The 14,776-nt window shown below is 41.8% G+C and overlaps 1 protein-coding gene across 1 annotated transcript; it reads left to right on the forward strand.

The window, feature by feature from the left end:
• Window positions 1–2,963: 2,963 nt before the first annotated feature.
• CARTPT (CART prepropeptide) lies at window positions 2,964–14,494 on the forward strand. Its single transcript, XM_068271706.1, has 3 exons — window positions 2,964–3,140; window positions 5,089–5,172; window positions 14,251–14,494. The coding sequence occupies exons 1-3, from the start codon at window positions 2,988–2,990 to the stop codon at window positions 14,356–14,358; spliced, it is 345 nt and encodes a 114-aa protein (XP_068127807.1). The 5' UTR covers window positions 2,964–2,987; the 3' UTR covers window positions 14,359–14,494.
• Window positions 14,495–14,776: the final 282 nt, after the last annotated feature.

Consider the following 14,776-nt stretch of genomic DNA (forward strand, 5'->3'; position numbering starts at 1 on the left):
CATTGTAGGATAGGCTTCAGCCTATCAAATGACAGCGATCCCCGGCCAATCAGAGGCCGGGGATCGCCGATCTGCCTTACGGCGCTGCTGCGCAGCGGCGCCATATGATGTAAACAGCGGGGATTTCTTCCCCGCGTGTTTACATTTTGCCGGCGAGCCGCGATCGGCGGCTCTCCGGCTGTTCACGGAGACAGCCTCCGTGAACGGACATGGAAAGGCCGCTCGAACGAGCAGCCGTTTCCATGGAAACTTGCAGATGACCAGTTTACGCCAATCGGCGTTAGCTGGTCGTCAAGAGGTTAAAACTTCCTCCTAATCTACTGTATAACCATCCTTACCTTAAAGTGGATCCGAGATGAACTTTTACTCATTGCATAATTGTGTTCCTTTCCCATTGTTTATAGGGCATTCCTCAAGCCAAATACTTTTTTGTTATTGTTTACTCTAATTCTCTATAAACTAAACAAGTCACACCCACAGGTTTTCAGAGAGCCAAGGCATTTTCAGACAATAGCAAGGGCTCATGGGAGCTCGGTCTGGGCAGGAGGGGGGTAGGTGTTACTAGCCAGAGATGGCAGAGGGGAGGAGGGAGGAGGAGGGGGGATTAGGTTTTTTTCACAGGCTGAGTGCTCAAGATGCAGATAAGCTTGCCTGTGTGTAATGTTTACAAACAATATGGCCACTCTCATTGTATCACAGGAACAAATTATCATATTCTATTGACGCTGTTTGCAGCTAGATTTGCTGTATAAACTATCTAAACTTTAGATAAGATATATAGACAAGTTACTTGTTATATAGCAAAGAAATGAACAACGCTACTTGTGCCTACCTATAAGAGAGTGCAAGCCCCACTTGTGGGATAAAATACACACCTAGCATACACATAACCTGTCTACCACTGGAGGATGTTGGTTTCCTGTAACAGCTTGCATACAACTTGTTAAGTACTCGTCCCTCCCACTGCAGAGAAGTCATCCCCCTTTGGGAGGGGCCTAACACTAACTAAATCCTAACCTATGTATATGCATAGCCTGGGTGCGCTACCAAGTAAAATCGAAAATTGAAAATTGCGCAAAAGGTGGATCAGCGCATCACCAGGCCGCCTCCGAATGGCCTACAATCAGAGGTGCGTTGAGCCCCCCCCAGAAACTGCAAACGCACCCTGAGGCGGAGGCGGCCTGGTGATGCGCTGATCCACCTTTTGCACAATTTTCAATTTTCGATTTTACTTGGTAGCGCACCCAGGAAGTGGAAATACATCGGAAAACAATTTTTTTGGGGGGGAAACGCATATAAAAATGCATTGAAAACGCATACCATTGCGTTCCCATTGAATTATTATTATTTCATATTTATATAGCGCTGACATCTTCCACAGCGCTGTGCAGAGTATATATAGTCTTGTCACTAACTGTCCCTCAAAGGACCTCACAATCTAGTCCCTACCATTGTTATATGTCTATGTATGTATATTGTGTGCATATTTTTTAGTCTAGGGCCAATTTAAGGGGAAGCCAATTAACTTATCTGTATGCTTTTGGGATGTAGGAGGAAAACGGAATGCCCGGAGGAAACCCGCGTAGTCACAGGGAGAACATACAAACTCCTTGCAGATGTTGACTTGGCTGGGATTCGAACCGGGGACCCAGCGCTGCAAGGCGAGAGCGCTAACCACTATGCCACCGTCGTTGTTCCGGTGCTGGGACCCTCTAAACCTCTCCGACAAGGGCCCCGAGGGGATGTGGGATGCCTGTGGATTACCCAGGTGTGCCCCTGTCCTGAGGTATCTGCCTCTGGCACTTTTTTCCCTGACCGGTACATTTTAAATAGGCACAATGGCAAAAAATTTTAAGATTTAAAATATGTGCAAACATAGACAAATAAGAAGTACATTTTTTTCCAGAGTAAAATGAGCCATAAATTATTTTTCTCCTCTGATGCTGTCAGTGACTTGATTCATGTTATCGGGTAGATTGAATATTGTATTGAGAATCATTACAGATAATCTCAGTACACGTATAAAAGAAAGATGATGTGCATTTTGTAATTTGTACTGCAGCAAGCTTGACTAAGGACTTTCACCCTCTGAAACGTTATGCTTCATGTGATAACGCTATAAATAAAAGCAGTTGGTTGTGGACCTTCATTAACCCTATAGCAGGAAAATTGATGTAGAGGCTTGCAAAGTGCTCTACAGCCTGTCACTGTAGTAGGAATCTGACAGAAGTGACAGGTTTTGGACTAGTCCATCTCTTCATAGGGGATTCTCAGCAAGGCTTTTATTCTTTATAAAGATATTCCCTAAAAAGCATATAAACAATGATGCTGGCCAGCTTCCCTGCTTGCTACAGTTTTTTGGCCGTTGGGACAGAGCAACTGCCATTCACTAAATGCTTTTGAAAATAAATAAATGACTGAGAATCCCCCCATGAAGAGATGGACTAGTCCAAAACCTGTCGCTTCTGTCAGATTTCTACTACCTTCTGTAAGTGACAGCAACATAGGAGAAAAGTAATTTATGGCTCATTTTACTCAAAAAACGTACTTCTTATTTGGCTGTTTTCACATATTGTAAATTTTACATTTTTTCGCCATAGTGCCCCTTTAAGTTTCTTTTTATGAAAATAATTTGCTCTCCCCTCGCATGAGAAGAAATTGTCATCTGTGTCTGAGCATCAGCAGTTTGAACTATGCGAGCAGAAACAAGTGCTATAAATATTATATACGATGTCTTCTTTGTTTTGAATCAGACTAATTTGACTGATTTATTACTTGTGTGTATTTGGAATATGGCACAGGTGTGCAGATAGCTTGTTTGTACGTATTAAACAAACATTGCGCAAGCAGGACAAATCACAGCGTCCTCTTCTGGGAGTCTATTGACTGGTGGTGATGTCAGCCGGGGCTGCGCTGCCTCCCCACCGTATAAATAGCGCTGCCTCCAGTGCTGGGGACAGAATAGGACGCTCAGCGCATTCAGCACCATGGAGAGCTCCCGCAGACACCTGATCACGCTGCTCAGCTCCACATTCCTCCTCCTGGTGTTCAGAGCCAGCTGCGAGGAGACAGATTACCTGGAGACCAGGTCCCTGGACTTCTACTCCCCTATAGACAACAGCGTGCACGAAAAAGAGCTGGTGAGTTACTAGCTTGCATTAGGAACTTTCAGAAGATTGGGTTAGAAGGAACTAAACTCAAAATGAGTCCTCAAGTTTGTAAAATGATGTGCTCGCATGACTCCAGCAGGGTGGGTGTGACTGTACAGTATGCCTGCGGATGGGAAGCAGCTGATGAAGGCTGGCTTGCATGAGAATGCCTGTTTCATCATGCATAGTATATGGGTGAGGGAAGATGTACCATGACACTGCTAATAAGATGTGGTGAAAAGTACAACCTTTTGGGTATTTTAAAACTGGCCATGGAGATTAGATGGCAGTCTGGTGTGCATGGATAGATCTGCCTTTACTCTGCCTGATAAATGCACAGCATGTCATCTCTTGATACATTAACATGTCTGTGCACAGATTCAGCATTGTTAGGGTCAGTCTGTTCTAATTCTGGGTTCATACGATGCTATTTCCTGTCCAATAGACAGGAATCTGACAATTATTTCCGTCATGTCCAATCTGCTCCTGTTCTATAATAGGATCGATTTTACAACGTGATCATGGGAAAATTGATCCTGTTATCAATCAGAAGTTTGGACATGTACACATGATGTCACTTCCTGTCAGAACACAAATCGGGTTGTCCTCCAGGGGATTTTGTGTGAAGCAATATTTGCATAAATGAAGCAATGGCTACACACTGAAAACATATCACAATAATCACTGCTTCACATGCATGTTTTGACTCCTTTAATGTTATGCAAGTATGAAAGAGATACATGGAGCATTTGCATAGATGTCAGCGCAGGGAGCTCTCAGTATTCATCAGGGATTTAGAAAAAAGATCAGCTAATTTAGATTTCCGGTCATTAAAAGCTATACCTGAAGTGAGTGTGATATGGAGGCTGACATATTTAATTTTAAACAATACCAGTTGCCTGGCAGTCCTGCTGATTCTCTGCTTCTAATACTTTTAGCCATCATTTTTTTCCCATACAGAATCCAGTGTAGGTTAATGACAGAGAAAACCTTCATGTTTTGGGCCTTATCGTTGGCATAGCTAGAGGTCATGTGACCCAATAGTAAAACTGTCATGGTTCCCTCTGATGTAGGCACCTGCCCCTACCCTATGGATATGAGTTAATTGGGCACTTTACATCCTCATGCAATTAACACGGTATATAGTTCATGGGCACTGAGACAAAGTCAGAGGGTGGAGAAGGACAAGAACGTTAATGGTGAATACATTGAGTACCCACTGGGCCCCCTCTGCTCCAGGGCCCCATAGCAGCTGCTATTGCTACGCCCCTGGGTCTTATCACTTCTTTCAACATTCCTTATTATGTGTTTACGGGCTCGTGGAATTCAAACAAAATGGCTTACCTGGCAAACTGTTAATGAATAGTTTTGTATAAATGAAATAAGTGAAAAATGAGAACTCACTTTATCTTAAAAGTATGACAAGTTCTACAATTTGTAGCCTTTGTTGTATAATTAAAGTGGACCTGAACTCTTGCACAGGACAGAAGTAGAGAAAAGCACCCTGTATGTATTTAGAGAGATTAGCCTGTCTAATTCCCCCTCATCTGTGACTAATCACCACCGTAATTTGATCTCTCAGCTGTGCCGGCTCAGGAATCTCCTCTGCCAGGGCAGAGCAGATAATTTGTAAACATAGGATGTTAACCCTAGGTCTGCTTCCATGAAATCAGGAAGTAGACACACTGCAGATTGATTGCAGGATTTGTACCAGTTGTAACAAATACATGTTTTTCTTTAAAGGGTATTATGCTGCTGTGCATCTTTTAGAGCACAAAGGAAGTTCTGAGTTGAAGTCCGCTTTAATATAAACCGTATTTAAGAGAAGCAGCTGGTTTGCCACAGGCTAAGATTCTAGTCAATCTAATCCCGTGGCCACCAGTTATTACCCAGGTATTACACTATTTGGTGGTAACAATATTGTTTTTGTTTATTTCAGATCGATGCTTTACAAGAGGTGTTAGAAAAACTAAAAAGTAAAAGACTTCCATTGTTTGAAAAGAAATTTGGTCAGGTGCCGATGGTGAGTGATGTTTGCATTGTATCTATCCCATCTGTACACATCTGTGGCAGTTACAGCTTCTTCAAAACAATCAATGTCTCGTCATAATTATAATAACTATCCCTCTTGGGATCGTAACCCGATATGTCTCAATGAAATAAGTATTCTATCTAATAATATAATTAGTTCTGTGTTTAACAAACACATCATCTTCGGGATTTGTGTTTACTATGCTAAAAAATTCTGCTTTCGCTTTGTTCAAGGAAATTAATACTATAGCTTGAACTGATCTCAGGGGATTGTTAGGTTGTTACATTACTTTAGATCACCACCCCTGTTAATCCTCGTTAATTACTGTGAATTAAAGTAATTAAAGGGACTCCGAGCAGTGCAGAAACTATGGAAAGATGCATATCATTTTAAAGCTCTCTTTCTCCTCTTTCCAATGATATATAAACAGCTGCCCTACGCCTTTTAGTTTTCGCTATTTTCGCGATTGAAATTGCCGCGGCCGCGATTTCAATCGCGAAAATAAAGAAAACTAAAAGGCGTAGAGTGACGATTTAGGTGTCGCCAGAAAGAGGAGAAAGAGAGCTTTAAAATGATATCCATCTTTCCATAGTTACTTGTATTACACAGGACGACACTTTCCCCAGTGTCAGCAGCTCCATTCAGCAGAAAAAGTCGGCCTGTGTAATACAATGTAACTATGGAAAGATGCATATCATTTTAAAGCTCTCTTTCTCCTCTTTCTGGCGACACCTAAATCGTTGCCCTACGCCTTTTAGTTTTTTCGCGATTGAAAACGCGGCTGCGGCAATTTCAATCGCGAAAATAGCGAAAACTAAAAGGCGTAGGGCAGCAGTTTATATATCATTGGAAAGAGGAGAAATAGAGCTTTAAAATGATGTGCATCTTTCCATAGTTTCTGCACTGCTCGGAGTCCCTTTAAAGAAGGAACTAAATCTCAGAATGCATTATGTGCTGTGCTGGGCTAGCCAGCAGGCAGTTCAGAACCAACAGCAAGACATGTGCGGTGGTTTAATATCTTATTACGGAGGATGACAGATGTAAGATCTGGCAGTGTACAATTGCACAATGGTCACCAGCTCAGTAAAGAATTGAATGGAGGTCAGTCCTTTTCTGTAGGAAAGCCATAGAGGTAGCACTATAGTCATTATCATGCAAGAGAATTACATTTCATGTCTTTTACCTGAGACTACGGATCTGATTATTTCTACATTTTGCTATTTTGAAGGGCAGTCAGGTCCTGTGATACACCTACATGGAAAACTGGTTTGACTCAACAAGAGACATTAAACCACTTGGATAAATGCTTCAAACTGAAGTCCTCTATTGTCCAAAGAGGCTACAAGCAGTTCCCTGCAGGTGTAATGTAAAAAGTTATTTATTATTTATTTATTTATTGTATTTATAAAGCTCCAACATATTACGCAGTGCTGGACATTAGTTTAGGTTACAGACAATATTTAGGGGTGACATACAGCAAAATGACAATACCTGAATACAAGAAAGACCAGATCATGCAGCACAGTATGAGTACAAGGTAATGCTTAGTCACTGGAGGGGAGCATGGAGATTAGGCAAGTTAGGTTCACTCAGATGCATAGCATGGGTTCACACAGTAATGGAGGTGCATGATCAGGTAGGACACAAAAGGAGGAGGACCCTGCCCAAAGGCTTACAATTTAGAGGGAGAGGTAAGGACATGAAAGGTAGGGGACCAGAGTTCAGCTGTGGGTTTACAGCACTTGTGAGGGGTAGTAGGCCAGAGTGAAAAGGTGAGTTTTGAGGGCCTTCTTGAAGATGTTGAAGGAGGGGGATGCCCTAATGGGTGGAGGTAGGGAGTTCCATAGTGTTGGAGCAGTTCTTGAGAAGTCCTGGAGGCGTGCATGGGACTGGGTGATGCGGGGGGGGGGGGGGGGGGGCGGTTAGGTGAAGTTCATTGGAAGAGCGGAGTGAGCGGCTAGGTGTGTACCTCTGAGTAAGATCGGAAATGTAGGTTGGACAGGTTTTGTGGACAGATTTGTAGGTCAGACAAAGTATTTTGAATCTGATTCTGGACTGGATAGGAAGCCAGTGGAGGAATTCAAGGAGGGGATCCGCCGTGGTGGAGCGATGGGAGCAGTGGATAATTCTGGCTGCCGCATTCATGATGGACTGCAGTGGGGCTATTTCATAGGGAGACCAGACAGAAGGGCATTGCAGTAGTCAAGGCGGGAAATTATGAGGGCATGGATGAGGAGTTTGGTGGTGGCAGAGGTCAGGAAAGGGTGAATCTTACAGATGTTACGAATGTGGAAGTTGCAGGACTTTGTGAGGTTTTGGATGTGGGGAGTGAAGGAGAGTCCAGGGTGACAGTCTGCTTGAGAGGTAGGGCGAATGGTAGTGTGGTTAACAGTGACATACACATCGGGAGGTTCATAGATGGCCGGGGTGGGAAGAGTTATGCCTATAGATTGCTATCATGTACAGATGTACAGTATTTTAGCACAGGGTAGGCGTGCTAATGCTAAGCTATTGTATTCTTCAGCTGGTCTGATGGTGCCCATAAAAGCTTAGCAAGAGAAACAATGCCATGCAAACTGTCAATTTCTAACCACATAAGTAACCCAATTTAATGCATAATTACAATTTGCAATAAAGACTTGTATCGAAATTCATTATTACCTGTGTAGTTATTCTACCTGCCTTTGTCCCCAATTAATGTTATTTTTTTGAAAAGGCACGCTCACTCCCATATCATAATGCACCTCATATTCTGTTCGAGCAGGAGATTTATTGAGACTAAAATGTTTCTTGTGGAGGACCAGTGCAGCTCTTACATCAACCACCAAGATAAGATCCCAGCTTTGTAAGCAATCTTATTTTCTGCTTATACATCAATGGAGTGAAGTGCAGCTTCCTGTTTAAGCAATCTCAAGGCTCCAGGATTCAGGAACTGTTATTAAACCAAGGCTCCAGCCACTGTTATTGTCTTGGTACTTATAATAGTGTGACAAATTTGTTGGGGCAGTGGGAACATTTTGAGTGTTATTCCAATTTTAAATCCTGAGGCCTTCTGATTCCATAATAGGATAAGCTGACTTAGCTTCTCTCTGAAAATGGATATTATGATTGACAAGGAGTTGGTAATATTGGTAGTAGTTGGTAGTATTGGTAGTTGGACATTGGATGTTGGTATTATTGATAGTTGGTAGTAGTTGGTAGTATTGGTAGTTGAACATTGGATGTTGGTAGTAGTTGGTAATGTTGGTAGTATTGGTAGTTGAACACTGGATGTTGCTAGTAGTTGGTAATGTTGGTAGTATTGGTTGGTAGTTGGGCATGGGATGTCGGTAGTATTGGTAGTTTTGCTAGTAGTTGGTAATGGTAATAGTATTGGTAGTTGGACATTGGATGTTGGTAGTATTGGTAGTTTTGGTAATAGTTGGTAGTATTGGTAGTTGGACATCGGATGTCGGTAGTATAAGTAGTGTTGCTAGTAGTTGGTAATGTTGATAGTATTGGTAGTTGGATGTTGGTAGTATTGGTAGTTTTGGTAGTGGTTGGTAATGTTGGTAGTATTGGTAGTTGGACACTGGATGTTGGTAGTATTGGTAGATTTGGTAGTGGTTGGTAATGTTGGTAGTATTGGTAGTTGGACATTGGATGTCGGTAGTATAAGTAGTGTTGCTAGTAGTTGGTAATGTTGATAGTATTGGTAGTTGGATGTTGGTAGTATTGGTAGTTTTGGTAGTGGTTGGTAATGTTGGTAGTATTGGTAGTTGGACACTGGATGTTGGTAGTATTGGTAGATTTGGTAGTGGTTGGTAATGTTGGTAGTATTGGTAGTTGGACGTGGGATTTTGGTAGTATTGGTAGTAATTAGACTTTAATAAAGAATCAATGTTGAAATACTCTGTACTGTAGTCAATTAACTTTATTTCCTGACATTGGAATAAGAGAGGAATTTCTTGATCTTTTTTTTTCTTGAATGTGATTATCATTTGGGTCGAGGATCCATTTTCCTCTCATTTCACTTTATTCCCTTACTCTTGGTAGTTATTTGGCCCTGTTTGACCTAACATGACTTGTATGCTCAAATTTGTGTGTTAAACTTGACAAGGATGTTGAATCTGTTAGATCTATAGGATATATGTCTATATCACAGGATGAAGCTTGAATATTATCTCTATTATATTATTATATTATCTCTATAATCCAGAGATGCTTTCCTTAAAGTATGCCTGACCCCAGGCAAAGCTAACTAAGGTTAGCATGGATGTAAGCTTATGCTGGATCCACACCAATCTCTGCATTGGCTGATCCTCTGTTCGATCCCCGGATCCTCATAATCACTCCTGGAAAATGTCACTTTGGGCTGAGGGTAAATTTTCAGTGATGTTCCCTCCCATGACCCTCCCCCCCTTCCTGTAAGGGGAGTGAAGGGGCGGAGAAGAGGAGGGAAGGGTGATGGGAGGGACATCACAGTAAGCCTGCCTCTTCATGTCTGAAAATCTGAGTTTAAGTGAAAGTCACATTTTTCAAGGAGAGATTACGGAAACCGTGAAGGAGGAGAGGAATGGACAACGCACAAAGTTATGTGGATCCAGCATGAACATTCCTCTGCTTACCTTAGGTAGCTTTGTCTCAGGTCAGGTATACTTCAAATGACATAAAATAAGGTATTTTACGCCTTTACTCTCATGCACCTGTTATGTTTATCTCAGTCAGTTGTCATTTATATATGTGAGCACCCACATTTATTGTTTTAATACTTTAATTCCCTATAAACTAAACAAGCCACACCCACAGGTTTTCAGAGAGCCAAGGCACTTTCAGACAGTAGCAAGGGCTCATGGGAGCTCAGTCTGGGCAGGAGGAGGGGGAGGTGTTACTAGCCAGAGATTTCAGAGGCAGAGGGGAGGAGGAGGGGGATTAGGTTTTTTTGCTCAAGATGCAGATAAGCCTGCCTCTGTGTAATGTTTACAAACAACATGGCTGCTGTCATTGTGTCACAGGAAGAAATATTCTTATTCTATTAAAGCTGTTTGCAGCTAGATTTGCTGTGTAAACTATCTAAACTTTAGATAAGATATATAGACAAGTTACTTGTTATAGTTCGTTTTTCATCTCGGATCCGCTTTAAGAAAGAACATGGCAATGTCCTGAGGTCATAACAAAAAAACAAAAAACAAAAAAAAAACATAACAAAAAAACCTGTGGAGTGACTTGAAGATTGCAGTCATCCAATGGTCAACATGAAGATCTGACTGAGCTTGAAAAAGTAGAAAATATAAACAATGTACATTGTTAATATGCAAAGTTGGTAGAGAAGTATCCAAACTCAATAAAAGCAAAATGGGGTTCCACAAAGCACTGATACAGGGGAGGTGATCCTTTAGCCAACTCAGTGATTCTGCTGTTTATTTACGTACAGCCAGAGCAATGATATTTTAGTGAGTACCTTCATGTCAAGCTACAGACCAGCACAATGTGCATATTAGGAAGGTGTGGTTATTTTTATACCCTCTTGTTATTCAGTATCCTCATTGCAAGTTATAAGTCCTGCGCATTAAATAAAGCTCTAGCACAGGCTTCTATTTCAACGTATATACCAGTAATTGTAAAGTTATATTCATTAGCAATCATGCAGACACAAGTTGAACAACTGTGCTTTTGGCAATGAATGAACTGAATGCATCTTGTTGGCTTCCAGCAGGCTCCTCCAACTGCTGAGAGAGATTACCTTAATGTGGGCAGTATTACAACTTTACAACTATTTTGAGCAATTCCTCCGTATTCAGTGTGTATTCAATCATGTATTCCTTCCCACACCGTTTCCACTGCTCATAAAAACCTTGTGTACCTTTTATCACACTGCTTTTCCTGCAATAAAAAACAATTTCTCACTGCTAAATTATTTAATGTTTTTATAAATGCATGGGATGATGAGGGATGGGTAAATGCTTTACTACACACTGAACAGGGAGGAACTAGACAGTAATTTCATATAAGTCCTTGAGATGTATTGCTGCAATGCTGACTGCAAAGATTAAATCTGTCAGCAGCAGAGAGAAGGAGGGTGGAGTCTGGTGATCAGCTCTCTGACTGGTTGGTCTTCCCTTCCAGCTCCTCCCCATTACCTCAGGTGGGAGATGCTGGGGTGGAGATGGGGTAGTTGGACTGCTCACAGACTGCTATTCAGTCTAACCATGCTGCATCTGACATTGACACAGGACGACAGGTTCGCAAACTCAAAAACCCAAGTTAAATGGAGGCGTGAAATGTGGGTGCCGCAGAAGTTTGGGCACCACGATAGATACCCATACTCATATCGGCTAATGCAGTAAATTAGCCAATATTAATATGGGCGCCTATGATGGCACTCAAAATTATGTGTTTTTTGTGGTGGATTTGCGATTAGGGGTGGTTAGAATTAGGTATCTGCAGGGGTGGTGGTTAAAGTTAGACACCGTAGGGGGGTCCGTTGGGGTTAGGGATCGGTACGGGGTTGGTTAAGGGTAGGCACCGGAGGGAGGTCAGTAGGGGGTTGGTTAAGGTTAGGCATCGACGTGGGGTGGTTAGGGTTAGGGACTTGCAGAGGGAGGGTTCTGTGTGAGATTAGGGTCAGCTTTAGATGTAGTAAAATATTGGTATCTTTTGCTGATTTTTGTACTATCGTAATTTTCAGCAGAACAATATTGTTACATTTACTGATATTCTACAAGCGGCTTTTTCAAATGACACAGTTAAATGGTTGATTGGTGCCTGGTTAGTAATGGGATATTTTCTGTATTGGACAGCAGTGGACCAATGGACATGTAGAATAGACTTATGCTATTCTATAGGCACATGCACAAGGTCCATTTTCAACATTACCGACCTGCATGATTTTTGCAGACAGTGGATTGTTACTGTACATTCAATGACTGTCATTGCATGAGCTGTCCCTTAGCATGTATCTCAAAGAGTCAAACAGAGGTAAACATTTAATCACTTCAATACACCAAAGAGATAAGGAATAATGTTGTGCTGAAAGTTATTGAAAATCAGTGTAATGTTTTTGCATGTTACATAGTTTCTGACATGACATAGATTTTCAATAGTGGCGGTCCTGCTATCCTTGCACTCCTGGAAGATGCAGCTGTAATTCAACAACTGTCATTTCCCAGCACGGATGAGGGGGGCACTAGACTACCAGGGAAAACTATATGTAAGGGGGGACCACTCAGCCTCCAGGAACTCTATACAAAAGGGGAGGGTGACCGATCACTAGACCACCAGTGAAAATTATATTAAGGGGACGACTAGTCCCACAGGAAAGTCTATGTAGGGGGAGTATAAGCAGATACTTTAGTGGGGCAATTAAATGGGAGGACAGATCCAATGGGGACATATACCAGATATACTCACATATAAGCCGACCCGTGTATAAGCCAAGGTAACCACTTTTCCATCAGAAACTAGGAAAGGTGATTGACTCACGTATAAGCCCCCACCCGGATATAGCCCCCGCCACAGAAGCCAGATGTTCCCCCAGTACAAGTCAGCCTTCCTCCCCATAGCCAGATGTTCCCCAGGATGATACAGCTTTGTCTCAAGAAGCCACTAGATGGCATCATAGATATTAGACCGCGATTGCTACACAGGAAGAATCTGCTGACACGTTGCTTGCACTCTGCGCACACAGCAGGGCGCAAGCTGGTAAGAGCAGGATCACTGGTGCACAATCCTTAAGTTTCTCTGCCAGTAACAAAACCTGCTCCATTGACTCGCCTTTAAGCCAAGGGGGTAACTTTTCAGCACTTTTTTTATGCTGAAAAAATTAGGCTTATACGCGAGTATATACAGTAATAGCTAAACCATAATAGTGAGGATGCAGTGGAAACTATTACAATAAAATATGCTGTATATTAATGGCTACTTTTGAGACCACACCCTCTACATAATACAATTATTAATTAACCCTCTCCATTAACCTTCCCTAATTTTTACCACTAAAAATACTTTATTTTCTCAGTTCAAGGTGAAGGAACTGTAGTGAAAATAACATCATAAATAACAATGCTTAATTTTTTACAATATTCATTTTAGAAAATTTCGGTTAGTGTTTGCCTATTGTAAAATTTTCTTCTCCCTGATTTACATTCTGAAATGTATCACATGGCAACATCATTAGTACTGGCAGGTGATCTCTGAGGAATGGCTCTGACATCACACTCTGGGAGGGGTTACATTACAATATCAGCCATACTAATGTCCCTGCTGATCTATTTGAGAAAAGGTAGAGATTTCTTGTGGGAAGGAGGCATCGGCTACTGATTGGGATCAAGTTCAGTCCTTTGATAAAGTTCCTCTTTAAGCAAAATGTATTATACTGCGTGTAAAAATGATAGCCCTGTACAAGGAACTACACACAACTTAAAGGAGAACTGAAGTGAGAGGTATTTAGAGGCTACCATATTTATTTCCTTTTAGGCAATACCAGTTGCCTGGTTTTCCTGCTGATCCTCTGCCTCTAATACTTTAAGCCATAGCCCCTGAACAAGCATGCAGCAGATCAGGGTTCTCTGACATTTTTGTCAAGACAAGATGAACCACATGCTTGTTTCTGGTGTTATTCATATACTACTACTGCAGCCAAAGAGATCAGCAGGGCTGTTGGGCAACTGGCATTGTTTAAAAGGAAATAAATATGGCAGCCTTCATATTCCTCTCACTTCATTCTGCTTTAAAGTGGACCTGGACTCTTGCACAGGACAGAAGGAAAACACAGAGAAATGCACCCTGTATGTATTTAGAGAACTTAGCCTTTGTAATTCCCCCTCATCTGTGACTAAGTACAAGTTGTAAAATGATCCCTCAGCTGTGTCAGCTGGCTGCCTTAGCAGAGATGTAGTTGGTAAACACAATATGTCTGCTTCCATGGATTTGTATCCGCTGTAACAAAGAAATCTTTTTCTTTAAAGGTTATTATGCTGTTGTGTATTTAGAGCAAAGAGGAAGTTCTGAGTTGAGGTTCACTTTCATTTTTCCTCTGGTGATAAACCACTGGCTGTGATATCAAGCCTCTTGTGTATTTTGTCTCTGCAGTGTGACGCGGGAGAGCAGTGCGCTGTGAGGAAAGGAGCTCGGATTGGGAAGCTCTGTGACTGCCCACGACGGACATCTTGCAATACATTCCTCTTAAAGTGTTTATGATTCACAGAACCACTTTCCATCTTACATGTGTGGAAAGCTAGAGATGCAGAGATCACCTAACCGATTTATACATTGTTCTTTCTTTTTGGTTGTCATTACTATGACTGTGCTATCTTGTCCAGCACATTTCTTCTTATGTTATATATACACGTTTGCATTGTATCATTTTATATTTGTCAGTAAATATATTTATAGCATATTAGCAGAATGCATAATAAAAATGTCTATTCTTATAATGTTGTATTCTACCCTAATCCGCATGGATGGTGCGTCACTGCATGGCTGGTCCTCTATGATAGTGAAGCCAGATTACCACCAACAAGTGCATTGAGTGTTGCATTGAGTGAGGAAGACAAGACACAGAACATTTATATTGTGCTTTTCTCCTGGCGGACTCAAAGCACTTCAGGGCTGCAGC

The sequence above is a fragment of the Hyperolius riggenbachi genome, chromosome 1 (assembly GCF_040937935.1).
Source record: "Hyperolius riggenbachi isolate aHypRig1 chromosome 1, aHypRig1.pri, whole genome shotgun sequence".
NCBI lineage: Eukaryota > Metazoa > Chordata > Amphibia > Anura > Hyperoliidae > Hyperolius > Hyperolius riggenbachi.

Coding starts and splice junctions, on each gene's coding strand:
- CARTPT (XM_068271706.1), top strand. CDS start 2,988: ATGGAGAGCTCCCGCAGACACCTGATCACGCTGCTCAGCTCCACATTC. Junction 3,141..5,088: donor GCGTGCACGAAAAAGAGCTG/GTGAGTTACTAG, acceptor TGTTTATTTCAG/ATCGATGCTTTACAAGAGGT. Junction 5,173..14,250: donor AATTTGGTCAGGTGCCGATG/GTGAGTGATGTT, acceptor TTGTCTCTGCAG/TGTGACGCGGGAGAGCAGTG.